General features: G+C 36.4%; 1 protein-coding gene and 1 pseudogene across 3 annotated transcripts in view; both read left to right on the plus strand.

Annotated features, from left to right (window-relative positions):
* Kcnt2 (potassium sodium-activated channel subfamily T member 2) overlaps nt 1-17,242 on the plus strand; it is a 402,380-nt gene that overhangs the window by 257,443 nt on the left and 127,695 nt on the right. For all 3 annotated transcript variants that reach the window (XM_087580809.1, XM_087580810.1, NM_198762.2), the window contains 1 exon segment: nt 16,239-16,388. In XM_087580809.1, coding sequence (XP_087436935.1) covers nt 16,239-16,388 — 150 coding nt within the window.
* Nucleotides 9,702-10,148, plus strand: LOC148001652 (macrophage migration inhibitory factor pseudogene; annotated as a pseudogene).

The following is a 17,242-nucleotide window of genomic DNA, read 5'->3' on the forward strand; positions in this document are numbered from 1 at the left end:
GCAAATCTTTCCCAAATTTTCATAGATTTCTATTTATATGCTCTGAACATTAATACCTTATTTGTTTAAATTTTATTTAGCATTTGGGTAAGATCTCTCACTAAACCTAGTCCTCTCTGCCCTAAACTATCAGACTGGGCATCCCCTCACGCTCTTGCTGCAAGCACTTAATGCACTGAGACCTTCCAAACCCTAAAATATGGATTTGATTTTACTTATTTAGTTTAAATGTTTGGAGGATATTTTCTGCTACGTAATTTTGAATGGTGCCTGAGCCCTCAATAGTGAGAATATGTGGGAATCTTGGTACTCTCTAGACTAAATAGCCTCCTCCCTTCTCTATCTGTGAAATAAGACTAGGCGTTTTAAAGGTATTCTTCAAAAGAAATGAATACTTTATTATCTCAAGATCCAATGCTCACAGGATTAAAGCACAGTTTTTTTAATTTGCTGAGTAACATCCTATTAAATATAGTTCTGTTAATGTATCCATTTAGGATAGTGACCTCAATTTGAATGGAGACGATGTTTGAAAGTGGGCTGGACTTGGTGATTTTAATAGGCACAATTAAAATTTAAAAGATAATTCAAAGCTACTAATCACTAAAATGAAAATCATATATATGTGTATATATACATATATTAGATATAAAGAATATAATAGTATTGAAAACAAAATTACATGTAAAATTGCATTAATTTACTTAATTTTGCTTCAAAAATAGGGAAATTTAAATGCTGTAGAAAAATATTAAGGAATTATATAGCCATGTGAATGGTTGTTTAAATATATAAAATGCTATGGATATTTTTGATACAGTTTGTTATAACTTTTAAAATATTTAACAAAAATTCCTCCTGATATGATCACAGAAGTGGATTTTTATATATTTTTCTCAGAGAGAAAAGGTTTATAACAAATAAATCCTGAAATTATTCAAAATGAATTATTCAAAATGAATATAGTTATTACTATTAAGATGATTAAAAAGTAAAAGATGTGGAAAGGGAATTAGTGAGTGAAGAAGACTTGCTGAAATTAGAAGTGTTTTGTTAATCTTTTCTGAAGAATTTAATATTATAAAACCTAATGTCTTAGATTAGGATTTTAAATATAAATGCAGATACATAATAATAAGACCTGACGTCTCAGTTCAGAAGAACAACCTGAGAGAGATGGTATGTTTCAGTACATATGACAGAAAAATAAGTTTAAGAAATTAAACATAAGAAATGTTAAGAACGAAGAAAAATTAAGAGTTGTAAATTGACATGGTCTGCTTAAATGCAAATTATAAAGGGTAGAAAATTCTCCTAGATAGAGAAAGAGCACTTTGAAGTTTAAGAACATATCTGGTAGAGACAACTTCTTAGGAAAATATTACATATTCTTTCTCCTAAAGGAATCTAGACTTATAAAGGACTAGCTGGAAAAAAGTGCAGGCAGGATATTGGGGAAGTAAGGAAGTCAAAAAAATAACTAAATTAGTAGTCACTGAAACAATCTAATTACCAATGAGACAGATCTGTTAATGATTCTTTAGTGGCTAAAAAATAATATTTTTTCTTTTTTTAATTTTTATTTAATTTATTTACAATCCAGATTTATCCACCTTCTGGTACACCCTTTGACTGTTCCACATCCCATACCTCTTCCCCTTCAATGTCTCCAGGAAGAAGTCCCCATTCCCTCATCACCAACCCCACCAGAGTTCCCCTCTTCCTGGGACCTCCAATCTATTGAGGGTTAGGTGCATCTTCTCTGACTGAAACAAGACCCAGGAGTCCTCTGTTGTACATGTGATGAGGGCCTCATATCAGCTGGTATATGCTGCCTGGTTGGTGATCCAGTGTCTGAGAGATCTGGGGGGAGGGGTCCAGGTTATTTGAGACTGCTGGTCTTCCTACAGGGTTGCTCTCCTCCTCAGCTTCTTCGAGCTTTTTCCCTAATTCAAGCACAGGGGTCAGTAGCTTCTGTTCATTGGTTGGGTGTAAATATCTGCATCTGACTCTTTCAGCTGCTTGTTGGGTTTTTGGGAGGATGCATGATAGGTCTCCTTTTGTGAGTGCTCCATAGCCTAAGTAATAGTGTCCGGGCTTAGTGCCTCCCCTTGAGCTGGATCCCAATTTGTGCCTGTCACTGAACCTCCTTTTCCTCAGGCTCTTCTCTATATTTTCCTTTTAAATTTTGTCCTTTGACACTCTTGCATTACAGTCTAAAGATCAATTGTTTCTAGAGTATTGCCTTCTGAATTATTTTTTTTCATTTCCTGTCTCATAAAGGTGATGCTCTGATTTATGAACTGCATGACAAAGTACATTTTTAAACTTTTGAGGGTGCTGGGAATTAAATCCAGGACCTCACACATTCTCAGCAAGCCCTCTACCACTGAACAAATCCCTTATATGTGGGCTTAGAATGTGCTGTAAATTTCTGCTAATGGACTTATTTTTTATCAATAAATTTATGGTAGATGAGTTTTCAAAATAAAGGACAGCTTAAATGACAGGAAGAGGCAGCCAAAGTCTTTCTACAATTATTTTTAAAAGGGCAAAAAGTGTTAACCTTAAATAGCAACATTAGGAAATTCCCAAAATCCCTCTATCCCTGAATATCACATTAATGGTGGCTGAGTGTAATTTTCCTGTAGAATTCACTCTGGTGTGCTAATTTGAAGGTTCAAACACAGCAGTGAAGCTTTGATATTACAGTCCAGTAAGTGCTTGAACGAGGCTGAATTGCTGGCATTTTGTAAGAACACAGCTATACTCGGAGACAATACAAAGTTCCTTTTGACTCTAAATATATGTTGATTCTGAAGTGCAGATTTAAAATATGAGACCTGAGCAAATGACGATTGTGTGCTATGATGTGCAGTTTCACTAGGACAAATTAATTTCTTTCCTTCACATGACAGTTCTAAATCTATAAATCTTCTACCCAAATTATCAGGATTTATTTGTTTTATTTTCTCAGTGGTTAACAGGAACTAAGTGAGTGTCTTGGAACACCCACATCTAAAATAACATAGGATTAATCAACTTTAATATTGACAAGTTTAAGCCACCCTATCAATTGTGAACATTCAACTCTTGATCACTGTAACTCCTTACTGAGCTTGATCTCCTTAATTATGTTTTTTGTTTAGATTTTTGTTGTATGTCAGAAAATATTGCATCCCTTTCTCGATTCCCTCCTATTTAAGAAATTGAATCGCATATGTAGTAAATACCAAACAGCTTTTCACTTCATACTAGTGGATAGAAAATCAACTATCATTTTGTATATAGTCTCTGCTACATCTTTGGTCTTAGGATGCACATTTCTATTTTGATAATGTAAATAGCAGAAGTCCTGCTTTCAAGCAGAAGTGCATAAACACATCCTACTATAAAGAGCTGTGTGATCCAGGTTGGTTATTTAGTTCCTGTACATGTCTTACCTTTCCTCATTCTAGAAAGAATGCTATACAGGCAGTCAAGCCTGTCTGCGAACTAGTCTTATGTAACTCTATTTCTATCCTCCACTCACCTCAGATAGGAAACTGGAGAGAGCCGTAAGTAAGAATGCCACCAAATTCAAATTTGCTTAAAAAGAACTTTTGTCGGAGTTATAGGAATGTGGGTGAGGGGGTACTTATACAAGCAGAAATGACTCAAAGACAGATGCATCACCAAAAGTCCTGAAGCAGGGGTGACAGCTCACAAAAGCTGGCAACATAGAATGCATAGCACAGACTGCAAAAAGCTCAACAAGCTTTACATATCATTTCTTTGTGCCATATTTGGCCTAAGCTTCTTCTAGGATCAGGTTGTTTTTTGTTTTTTGGTTTTTTTTTTTTTTAAGAAGCAATCGTGACTTTTGTCAGTTTCAGGGACTTCAGGGAACCTTTGAGTTGTTTATTTCCTGATCTCAATAACATTTCTGCAAGATGAAATGTTTCCTCCCATGCTACAATATCCTGTATCTTGATAAATTTACTTCTAAGATGATGACACAGGAACTTTCTAGTAACCAACTATCAAGAATGAGCCTTAGGTCAAAGATTAAAGGCTATTTGTGTTGTTATCACGATTTCTTAGGCACCTAATGTGCCCCATTCAGCACACAACTTATCAGTATGAATACAATGTCATAGGCTACTATTTGTCATAATTAAATTTTGAGCCAACAGGGATTAAATTGTAGATACCTGTTGAATGGTATAAGTAAAGCTAAGTTTGCAATACTTACATATTTTAACTTTTAATTACAGTAAAAGTTTCAGAGACTGAAAATCATGTAATTCATGTGTGTTTGAAGATTGTTCTATAAATTCTTTGCATAAATATATAAAATTAAGATAATTTTAAATCTGAAGAGTAAAGAGTACAGTAATAATTAAATTAATTGATTTGAACTATTTTTAAACATTGGGCTAGTCACGTAAAACTTTTGACAATCTACTTTTAATCAATAAATATGGACTCAGCAATAAGAAATTCTCAGATGGAATTCAAGGCCCATATCTAAACATAGTAAAAGCAATATACAGCAAACCAGTAGCTAACATCAAAGTAAATGGAGAGAAACTTAAAGCAATCTCACTAAAATCAGGGACTAGAGAAGGCTGCCTACGCCCTCCCTACTTATGCAATACAGTACACGAATTCCTAGTCAGAGCAATCAGACAGCCAAAGGATGTCAAAGGGATACAAATTAGAAGGGAAGAAACCAAAATATCACTATTTGCACATGATATCATAGTGTACTTATGTGGTCCCAAAAGTTCCACTAGAGAACTACTTAACCTGATAAACAACTTCAGCAAAGTGTTGGGGTATAAAATTAACTCAAACAAATCAGCAGCCTTCCTCTACTCAAAGGATAAACAGGCTGAGATAGAAATTAAGGAAATGACAACCTTCACAATAGTCCCAAATAACATAAAATATCTTGGTGTGACTTTAACCAAGCAAGTGAAAGATCTGTAAGACAAGAACGTCAAGCCTCTGAAGAAAGAAATTGAGGAAGGTCTCAGAAGATGGTAAGATCTTCCATGCTCATGGAGTTGCAGGATTAATATTGTAAAGATTTCTATATTGCCAAAAGCAACCTAGAGATTCAATGCAATCCCCATCAAAATTCCTATTCAATTCATTATAGAGATAGAAGGAGCAATTTGCAAATTCATTTGGAATAACAAAAAAACCCAGGATAGTGAAAACTATACTCAACAATAAAAGAACTTCTGGGGAATCACCATCCCTGAATTCAAGCAGTATTACAGAGCAATAGTCATAAAAACTGTATGGTATTGGTACAGAGACAGGCAGGTAGATCAGTGGAACAGAATTGAAGACCCAGAAATGAACCCACACACTTATAGCCACTTGTTCTTTGACAAAGGAGCTAAAACCATCCAATGGAAGAAACATAGTATTTTCAAAAAATGGTGCTGGTTCAACTGAAGGTCAGCTTGTAGAAGAATGAAAATTGATCCGTTCTTATCACCATGTACAAATCTTAAGTCCAAGTGTATCAAGGCCCTCCACATCAAACTAGATACACTCAAACTAATAGAAGAAAAAGTGGGGAAGAGTCTCAAACACATGGGCACTGGGGAAAATTTCCTGAACAAAACACCAATGGCTTATGCTCTAAGATCAAGAATTGACAAATGGGACCTCATAAAACTGCAAAGCTTTTGTAAAGCAAAAGACATTGTCATTAGGACAAAACGGCAACCAACAGATTGGGGAAAGATCTTTACCAATCCTACATCTGATAGAGGGCTAATATCTAAAATAAACAAAGAACTGAAGAAGTTAGACTCCAGAGCCAAATCATCCTATTAAAAATGGGTTGCAAAGCTAAACAAAACATTCTCAGCTGATGATTATCAAATGGCCAAAAAGTACCTAAAGAAATGTTTAGCATCCTTAGTCATAAGAGAAAGGCAAATCAAAACAACCCTGAGATTCCACTTCATACCAGTCAGAATGGGTAAGATCAAAAACTCAGGTGACAGCAGATGCTGGCGAGGATTCGGAGAAAGAGGAACACTCCTCCATTGTTGGTGGGAATGCAAACTTGTACAACCATTCTGGAAATCAGTCTGGAGGTTCCTCAGAAAATTAGACATTGAACTACCTGAGGACCCAGCTATACCTCTTGGGTATATACCAAAAGATGCTCCAACATACAACAAAGACACGTACTCCACTATGTTCATAGCAGCCTTATTTATAATAGCCAGAAGCTGCACAGAAGCCAGATGCCTTCTAACAGAGGAATGGATATAGAAAATGTGGTATATGTACACAATCAGCTATCAAAAACAATGACTTCATGAAATTCATAGGCAAATCAACTAAAAAATGTCATCCTCAGTGAGGTTACTCAATCACAGAAAAATAGACTTGTTATGCACTCATTGATAAGTGGATATGAGCCAAAAAGCTCAAAATACCCAAGATGCAATCTACAGACCACAGGGAGTTCAAGAAGAAGGATGACCAAAATGCAGATGCTCCCATTCCTTGTTCAATGGGAGAAAAATATTCATAGGAGTTTATATGGGAGCAAAGTTTAGAGCAGTGACTCAAGGAATGGCCATTCAGAGCCTGCCCCACATATGGCATATATATATATATATATATATATATATATATATATATATATATACATATATATATATATATATATACACACACACACACACACACACACACACACACACACACACAGAGCTTGTCCAATACAGAGGTCAATGCTAGCAGCAAACCATTGAACTGAGACTAGGACTCACTTGCGGGGAATTAAAGGAAGTATTGAAATAGTTGAAGGAGCTTGCAACCCCATAAAAACAACAATGCCAACCAACCAGAGCTTCCAGGGACTAAACCACTACCAAAGGACTATACATGGACTGACCCAGGGCTCCAACTGCTTATGTAGCAGAGAATAGCCTTGTTAGGGCACCAGTGGAAGGGAAAGTGCTTGGTCTTGCCAAGGTTGAACCCCCTAGTGCAGGGGAATACCCATATGGGGGAGGGGAAAGGCAGGTAATGGGGGCTTATGGACAAGAAACTGGGAAGGGGAATAAACTTTGAAATGTAAGTAAAGAAATATATAATAAAAAATTAAAAAAAGAAATTCTCAGATGAAAGAGATTTTAGTGTTTTTAAAAATGTGAACGTATTTAATAATTCAGTGCAATTTTGAGACAGAGATCGAGGTGCTGTGTAATAATGCTTCAAAATAATGTATGTGGAATAGGAAATTCCATTGAACTCTTTTTTTTTCTTTTTTTTCGAGCTGGGGACCGAACTCAGGGCCTTGCACTTGCTAGGCAAGCGCTCTACCACTGAGCTAAATCCCCAACCCCTCCATTGAACTCTTTTTTTTTTTCCTTTTTTCTTTTTTTCGGGGCTGGGGACCGAACCCAGGGCCTTCCGCTTGCTAGGCAAGCGCTCTACCACTGAGCTAAATCCCCAACCCCGAACTCTTAATCAGTACTAAATTAGATTCTTTTACTGTAGTCACAGTATCCATATAGTATGTATTTGGGTGTGTGTGTGTACATGTATATACTGTATTCTTAAATTTATAAACACAACATGCCCTGTCCATAAATAAACTTTGTGTTATCTATTCTTTCAGAGTGGACCACTTCGTATTGGTCAGTCAATTTGAGTGGTGGTTTTTGTGGTGTTTGTTTGTTTGTTTGTTTGTTTTATTTTGTTTTGACTGAGACTATTCGCTGTTCGCATCACTCTTTATATGCCTGCTATTTTTTATCTAGGGCTGAAGCCCTCTAAGCTTCCACCCTTTCATATTAAGCTGTCTGTTGATATTATTCCTGTTTAGGTCTTGCTTAGGCAGCCATGTTCACCAGATTACATGAGGTTAGCTTCTCTGACATTTCTAGACACTAACAAGATATAGAAGATGAAGGTATTTGTCGTTAGATAGTCACTTGTTCACCAATTTTCATTCTTCTTTTAATTTATGTATTTATTCACTTAACATCCCAATAGCAGTCCACCCTCAGGCTCTGTCTTCCAAGGCCCCTAATTCACAGTCTCTGTCTCTGTCTGTCTCTGTTTCTCTCTCTCTCTCTCTCTCTCTCTCTCTCTCTCTCTCTCTCTCTCTCTCTCTCCCCCCTCCCTCCCCTTCTCCTCTGAGAAGGGGGAGGACCCCCTGAGTCCCAACCCACCCTGGCATCTCAAGTCACTGTATGACTAGGCACATGCTCTTCCACTGAGACCAGACAAAGCAGCCCACGTAGGGGAACAGGATCCACAGGCAGGCAATAGACTCAGTGAGACCCTGCTCCTGTTGGAGGCCCTACTTGAAGACCAAGTTGCGTATTTGGTACATATGTGCAGGAGGTATAGGTCCAGCCCATATTTACTCTTTGGTTGGTGATTCAGTCTCTGGGGGTTTCCAACAGTCCAAGTTAGTTAACTCTGTTATTCTTCTTATGAAAGTCCTAACCTTTTTCGGTACTTCAATACTTTCCCCAACTCTTCTATAAGACTCTCTAAGCTACATCTAATAGGCTGTGGGTCTCTGCATCTGTTTTGGTCAGGTGTTGGGTGGACTTCTCAGAGTATAGTTATGCTAGACTCCTGTCTGCAAGCATGACAGAGTATCATTAATAATGTCAGGAATTGGTTGTTGCTCATAAAATGCATCTCAAATTGGGCCAGTCTTTGGTTAGCTATTCCCTCAGTCTCTTCTCCATTTTGTCCCCACACTTCTTGTAGGCAGGACAAATTTTGGGTTAAGCATTTTGTGGGTAAGTTGATGTCCTCATTCTTCTACTGGACTCCTTTCTGGTTATGGGAAGTAGTCACTTCAGGTTCCTCGTCTCCCACTGCTATGAATGTTAGCAAGAGTCACCCTCATAGACTTCCTTAAGCATCCCCCATCCAAGATCTCTGGCATATCATAGAGATTACCCCTGCCCCCTCACCCCCTCAGCCTCTGCCAACTTCTGTTCACTCTCCCATAGCCTTCTCTTTCTCTCTTGCATTTCTAAACCTCATTCTCTTTCACATTTCCCCTTCGTCTCTCGCACCTGGTTTCTTCTCTCTGTCCACCTCTCGTTTCTATTTTATTTCCCCTTCTGAGGGAGACTAAAGTATCCTTGTTATTTAACTTATGCCCTTCTTCTCATTTAACTTCTTTGGCTCTGTATATTGCAGTGTTGATATTCTGTACTTTATGGCTAATAGCCACCTAAAATGAGCACCTACTGGATGTCTGCATGGAGAATAATGCAAATAGATCCATATTTATGAACATATACAAAACTCAGGTCCACGTGGATTAAAGATTTCAACAAAAAACCATACACATTAAATCTAATAAAGGAGAAAATGGGGAATAGCCTTGACCACATTGGTACAGGAGACTATTTCCTGAGTAGAACAGCTCAGGTACTAAGAACAACAATTAATAAATAGAAGCTAATGAAATTGTAAATCTTCCGTAAGGCAAAGGACACCATCAATAGGACAAAATGGCAGCCTAGAGAATAGGAAAAGGTCTTCACCAACTCTATATCTGACAGATGGCCATTATTCAATCTATGCAAAGACAACTCAAATTTATATCAAAGCTAACTCAAGAGTTTAATCACCAACAAACCAAGTAACCCAAATAAAAATGGGGTACAGAGGCTTGGGTCCCACCATGCTTTGCACCATCCTCCAGTCCTCGATTGCAGTCCCTCAGCCACCATGCCTATGTTCTTTGTGAACACCAGTGTTTCCTGTGCCTCCATGCCAGGGGAGTTTCTCCCCAAGCTCACCCAGCAGCTGGTGCAGGCAACTGGCAAGCCGGCACAGTACATCTCAGTTCACGTGGTTCCAGAATAGCTCATGACTTTAGAACGACCCCTGTGACCTCTGCAGCCTGCACAGCATCACCAAGATAGGTGGCACTCACAGCTGTGACTACAGCAAGCTGCGTTGCATCCTGCTGTCTGAACACCTGCACATCAGCGCGGACCAGGTCTACATCAACTATAAGACATGAATGCAGCCATCATGGCCTGAAACAGTTCTACCTTTGCTTGAGTCCTGGCCTCACTTACCTGCACAGTTGTTCTTTGAACCTTGATGTTCTGTTTATCCATTGGTTATGATACACAGCTTCTGGTCAGGAGAAATAAATGGCCTAAGACACACACACACACACACACACACACACACACACACACACACACCCATACACACACAAAATAGGGTACAGTGCTAAACAGAGAATTCTCAACAGAGAGTGCCTAATGATTGAGAAACTAAAGAAATGTTCAATGTCTTTAGTCATCAGAAAAATGATTCTGAGAGCCTACCTTACATCCGTCAGAATGGCTATGATGTAAACCTCAAGTAAATGCACATGCTTATGAGGATGTGGAGAATGAGGGAGACTTTCATTGCTGGTTGGGAGTGCAAACTTGCACAAGTACTCTGGAAATCAATTTTGTGGTTTCTCAGAAAATTTGGAATAGTTCTACCACAAGACCCAGCTATAAGTCTCCTGGGCATATACCCAAAAGATCCTCAACCGCACCACAGCAACACTTGCTCCACTATGTTCATAGCAGCTTTATTTATAGTAGCCAGAAAATGGAAATAGCCTGGAAAATTCTCTGGCCAAGAATGAATATTAAAATTTTGATTCATCTGCACAATGAAATATGATTCAGCTATTAAAACCAAGAACATTAAGAAATTTGCAGGCAAATGATGGAACTAGAAAATGTCATCCTGAGTGAAGTAGACCAATCACAAAAAGACATTCATGGTATGTACTCCAACAACATTTAGTCCCTATATCGATAAATCAGTTACCAGTTATATAGCCCACACTCTTACGTAGAAATTGTTTTATGCTGGTTAGTATTATAAATAAATATTGTACTAAAATTATAAAAAGGTATCAAGAAATATGTAATGACATAGTCTCATATAGGAAAATAAAATAAAATATTTAGGAATAAATATAACCAGAGACAAAAGCTTTCTACAATGAAAACTTTAAGCATCTATGATAAGAAGGAAGACACTAGAAAATGGAGTGAGATACTATGCACATGAATCGCTAGAATTGGTATTGTAAAAATGAAGTTTCTTACAAAACCATTTTATAGATTCAATGCAATTAGACATGCTACTTTTCACAGAAATAGGAAAAAATTCTAATATTCATGTGGAATCACAAAATACCCCAGAAAGAAAAATCAATATTAAGAAAAGTTATAATGCTGGATGAATTACCATTCTAGACCTCAAGAACATTATAGAACCAGTGATAAAAAGCACATGTTATGGCAAAAAAAGAAGGATTAAAAAAGATAGAAAGAAAAAAAGAGAGGAAGAAAGAAAGAAAGAAAGAAAGAAAGGAAGGAAGGAAGGAAGGAAAGAAAGAAATCAAGAAAGAAAGAAATCAAGAAAACATACAGGCTAGTAGAAAAATTCAACATCTTATCATAAGCCTGTATGATGATAAAAACCTACCAGAGAAAAGATAGTATCTTCAAAAATTAGAGTCAAATGATATTAATTCATACTTATCCTCTTTCACAAACAAAAAAATGGAAAAGAAGAGTTTTCTCTGAGTTATAAGTGGAGGTCACATCTTAGTAGTAGGTCAATCATAGTAGTAGTAAACTGACATTATCCCTTTCTTCTTGGGGCTTTGTTATTTAGTAATGCAGTAATATAATTTCCATTATAGTACTCTGAAAGCAGAAGTAATTTTACTACTTTGCATATGAATAACTAATAATTGAACTGAAGGTCAGTAAGGAAGATCCTTAGGAGGAAAATAGAGTATCATTATGAATTCTTAGGTGTAATGCAGAGTATAATGATCAGAAAAAAATTAAAGACTAATCTTGGCTATAGTAGGGAGGAGAAAACATGACCTGTGAAACCTCAAATGTAATAGTGATTACAATTTCAATCCCATAGACTTTTTATATGATAATTAGAAAAAAACAATTTAAAGCTTTAAATTTAACTTAAATCTTTAAGCAATGATGGAATGTTTGTACCCATTTAGCTAATTAGATTGTAATAGTAATACAATTTAATTGTGTACTATGACCAAATCACGGCAATCCCCATTTCCATATTTTCTCTGCTATCATTCCCAATGCAGTGAGAAACTTTACATGTTTCTTCATCTTTATTACAACACTGTAAATATGTTCAGGGCAACAGTTGAGACAAAGGTTCGTTAAGACTAGTTTAAAAGTTTAACCATTGATGGAGAAAAGTGCGAACAATTTGATGAGTTCAAGAGACTCTTTGGAGGTAGCCATCATTCCTAGCTGGTCCCAGAAAACAGTCCCCTTTATCCTTGCTTTTCTTCAAGCTATTCTTAACACAATGACAAGAGGAACTTTTATAAAACTCAAGTGTATACTTTTGCACGTATTTAAAATCTCAGTGTCTGCCAAGTCATTCCAAGGAAATGTCACATCTCTTGAATGCTATGTTTCTATAAGAGCCCTCTCCATGGTCAACTGTCTCCAATTTCTTCTCTTTCTCTCTCAATTCAGAAAAAAATGGCTGCTTTGCTCTTCTTTAGACATCCTGGGCATTCTTTAGGAAAATGCCTGTTGCTGTTGCTGTTGTTTTTGTTGTATTGTTGTTGTTGTTGTATTGTTGCTGCTGCTGCTGCTGTATTTCATGTCCTTCTTCTAATCAGCAGTAGTTAATCTCTTGTTCATATTTTCTTCAGCCCTTGGCTTCTCAGTATGTCATTCTTGGGATATCATATTTACATTGAAATTATCCTTCATAAAACTTTGGCCTCTTTTCTTTTTATTTTTCTCCTCAAATCTACCATTCATGTTTATTCTTAGTAGTATCTGACTACACTCTTCATTTTCTTAATTGCAATAAAATTGAATTTAACAACCTTCTTTACATACAATCACTGTTTTGTGCAACTAGATATTGCTATCATTATTTGATGAAATTTCCATCTCATTAATTAATTAATTAATTTGTTTATTTATTCATTTATTATTTCTCATGTATTATATCTGGACCACAGTTTCCACTCCCTCTTTCACCCCTAGTCACTGCCCCCATCTCCCTTTTACCCATATCCTTTCCCCTTATCATCCCTCCCCAGAAAACACCAGACCTTCCAGAGATACCCACCAAACACAGCACAACAGGTTACAATAAGATCAGGCACATACCATCTGGACAAGGAAATCCAGTAGGATCAAAAAGTTGCCAGAAGTAGGCTCAAGAGTCAAGAATACTTCCCCACCCAACTTCCCTGTTACTACTGTTTAAATTCCCACAAGACCAAGTGATTCATCTATAACATATTATATAGAGGACCTTGGTCAGACCCCTAAAGGCTCCCTGATCTCTTCAAGTCCCGATGAGTCCTGGTTAGTTGATTCTGTTCCTGTGTTCTCTTGCTGTCTCAGCAAATTTTTGATGCCATTATTTTTAATAGCTGAGTGATACTCCATGCTGTAAATGTACTACATTCTCTTTATCCACATTCTTAAGTTGAGGGACATCTAAGTTGTTACCAATTTTCTGGCTATAATGGAAAAATCTGCCATGAATATAGTTGATAAAGAGGTCACACCTACTTTCAAAAAAAGACCTGAGTTTCATAGAGACAATTTAAATCTTTATAATTAGTAAACAGTAAAGGTTCTTGGTTACTTTTTAGAAGCTTTTAGGGAAGTGATGAAAAGAGGGGATCCTAATCAGATGATGCTTTCTGAAAGGTGAAGTAAGTCTCTAAAATAGCAAGATGGGAAAAAACATGATGGAAGAAATATTTTTGGAGCAGGTCTGAACTCTGCCCATTACTTTTACTCTCCTCATCAACCTACTGGTGTTTCCATTTCAGCTTCTAAATTAGATTCATGATTCTCTTGAAGGAATTTTAGTATAACTGCATAATAAATCCCTGACCACACGATCATTTTGTATCTCAAATAAGGCCTGATCTGTTGCCAGCATGTTCTCTAACATCGCTGGATCTTTATCATAGACTTTTGTCTTTGCCAAATACCATTTTCCCAAAGTGTTCTTTTGTCCACAGGATGATTTTTTTGTTTTGGCCAAAGGGAAATCTTCTCCACAAAGAATCATCAGTTATAATGAACTTAGTTTTATTCTCTTTGGTGACACCATATCTGAGAGAAATGACTTACAGGAGCCAAAAGACTTATTTTGATACAGGGTTTTGGAGAGATTTCAGTCAGTCCACAGAGAAGTTCATCTGGGCAATGGTAGCATGAAGCAGAGACTTTTTAACATATTGGTGGATCAGTAAGCTGGAAGGACTACACTTGACCTTCAAAGGCCCATACTTGGCAACCCAGGGTTGCCTAGGGGCCTTTACCATCTCAAGATTCCACCAGTTTCAAATAGTCCTGTAAGTCAGGGACTAATTGTTCCAGATATGACTTTGTGGGGAAACAGGTGATATTCAAACCATGATGGTTAGGAAATCGTCATTAGAAATACATTCATCAATAGTCAAATACACCCATAATCTCAGTATTTCTAAAGGGATTCATTAATGTTGAAGAGTATAGATATTTAAAGAACTATTGCTTGTAGGGCATTGGCAGATTTGTTGAAAATAACGATAAAAATGGAAGAAACAAAGTTGTTAGAACAAAAAAATGGCAGCCAACGTTTTCTGACTACGTTGTATTTTAAGAACATCCTGGTGATTTATTTAGCTTACATCAATTTAGCTAACATAGTCATGTTGGTGCTGTTTTCACAGAAGGGATCAACTCAAATAAATAGGGAGTGAAATAACTCACTGAAATTTGCAGAGTTGAGGTTCAAATCTGTTGGTAGATTGCAAAATCTAAGTATCTGATTCTATAAGAAACTCATGATGGAGTAAAGAAGAAGGGACCTTTTCTTTGGGGACATGTGTGTATTCTTGGCTAATGGATACTTAGAAAATATTGATACATTCATTTCTTTACTAATTCTTTAGATTATAGTTGGACTTTAACATGAATTTCAAAACTTTGTATGATAAGCTCATCCTTTACTTTCTTACTTTAAGAAGTTATCTTGTAGAGACTGCAATGAGAGAACATTAAGTGTGTGTGTCCATTCAATTTTTTATGATTTTGCTGCTAGTACCCATAAACTTTATTCTGAAATAGTAAATAAATATACTGAAGTAAATTGGGAGTTGAGATGTAGACATTTTATTATGATTTACATGTGAATTAAATTTCTAAAGCCACAAAATTAGACAGAACATTGTAAAGCTGAGGAAACCACACATTTTCTTAATGTACATGCCTTCTTTCTGTAAGCACCTTAACTTTCTCTTCTGTATTCCAGCTTAGTCAACTTTCAATTGTTTTTACAAGGAAGAATGTATAGTTCATGTACAAGAAAACTTTAGTTTTCACATTTTAGCAGTTTAGAATTCTATGATCCTGGTGGTGGCATGCCAGGTGCTGGACATGAACTTCTAAGCTATAGATTTCTGACTCTGGACTATAGTACTAGCAGAAAAAGCTGAGTAGTTCTTCAGAATCCATGATGGCTCTAATCTACTCTAAAGTTTACTCTTATGTTTAGTTTAACTATCCCCAAAAAGCCTTGTATAAAATTCTATCATAAAAGCAACATATGCATTTTAAAATGGTATAAATAAATATCAAATCTATTCCTGGGTCCCTTATACAAAAGTGAATGATTTTTAAAGCATACACAGCTTGAGGGGACCCTTGGTTATAAAACCAACAAAAGTTAGCATCAAGTGTTACAAACTCAAATATATAAACTGGAAAACACAATTCCAAAACCAAAGTAACTTAGGCATCTGCAAGATACAAGCTGTATCATAAGGTAAATTTAGCCTTGTGGTGGAGATAACGAAACAAGTTCTACAGACTGGACGTGAATGTAGCATTTCCACGTGAGCCCATGAAGCCATGGTCTAAGTAAATACTTCTGACATCGGGTCTTGTTAAACTCTCACTTTCCTACAATACACTGTTCATTAAGGTTCCATGTTATATGTGATGCTGAGTTTAATTTAGGATCGGCACTTTTGTGTAATACTATCATTCCGAGATCAAGGCCCTTTACGGCAACCCCGCTGAACTTGTTAACTGATTCTTTGTGTATCGGATGGCTGGCCATTAATATCATTCGCCCCCATTCATTGTGTTTTCCTTTGCCTGTATGTGTGTGTGCTTGTGTTGCAGAGAAGGGCAGCAGTCACCTGAACAGTGGCAGAAGACGTATGGGAGGTGCTCAGGAAATGAAGTCTACCACATCGTTCTGGAAGAAAGTACATTTTTTGCTGAATATGAAGGGAAGAGTTTTACCTATGCTTCTTTCCATGCACACAAAAAGTATGTTTCGGATTCCAGTGGAGAGTTAGCTCATCAGCCAGCCAATCAGAACATTTGTACAGTTTCCCAAACTCGTACTCCCGAGTTGGATGTCTTTAGGGATTTTCAGCATTATTTTTGTTCCATTTTTAACTATAGATTTAGTACTTCCTGTAAGATGTATTTACCAGGAGGAAAATATGTTAGGAATCTCTACTCTGCCACATCTTAGACTCTCACAGCATCCTACCGCATTAATAATTTATAGCTATCCAATAATGTGTTTTGTTACCTAAATGAAATTTAAAGAGATGTTTGGTTTTATTTGTATTTGAAAACCAAGAAACCCTTGAAAAAGAATACAACAAAAGAAGAAAGAAAGCACCCTTTTCCCCCTTCGATCTTTTGAATCATGGTCTCATGTACCTCAGGGTGTCCTCAAACTTACGACATGCACGAGGCTAATTTTTTCCTCTTTCCACTTTCATTTCTAAAACAACACATAACTCTCCAAAAAGAAATGGATATGAGACACTTTTCTTTCCCTTTTATAATTTCCTTTTTATTAATAACTTAAGGAATTAAAAATATATCAAAAATCACCTATATTAAAGAATATTATTTAATGAAATCTTGGACACTTTATATTAATGTTATTCTTTAATAAATAATGTACTCAAATTTAACACTCTATGCTACTATTTATACATATTTTAAAACTACATGTATTTTAAAATTTGACTTAGTAACATACTCTGTTTTGTATGAAGAAGAATTTTGAAAGTTAGAACATTACCAGAGATCAATAATAAATATTTAAATACAATATTTATTATTTATAAATATTTAAATACAATATTGCACTCAGAGTTTTG

The sequence above is a fragment of the Rattus norvegicus genome, chromosome 13 (assembly GCF_021556685.1).
Source record: "Rattus norvegicus strain SHRSP/BbbUtx chromosome 13, alternate assembly SHRSP_T2T, whole genome shotgun sequence".
Taxonomy (NCBI): domain Eukaryota; kingdom Metazoa; phylum Chordata; class Mammalia; order Rodentia; family Muridae; genus Rattus; species Rattus norvegicus.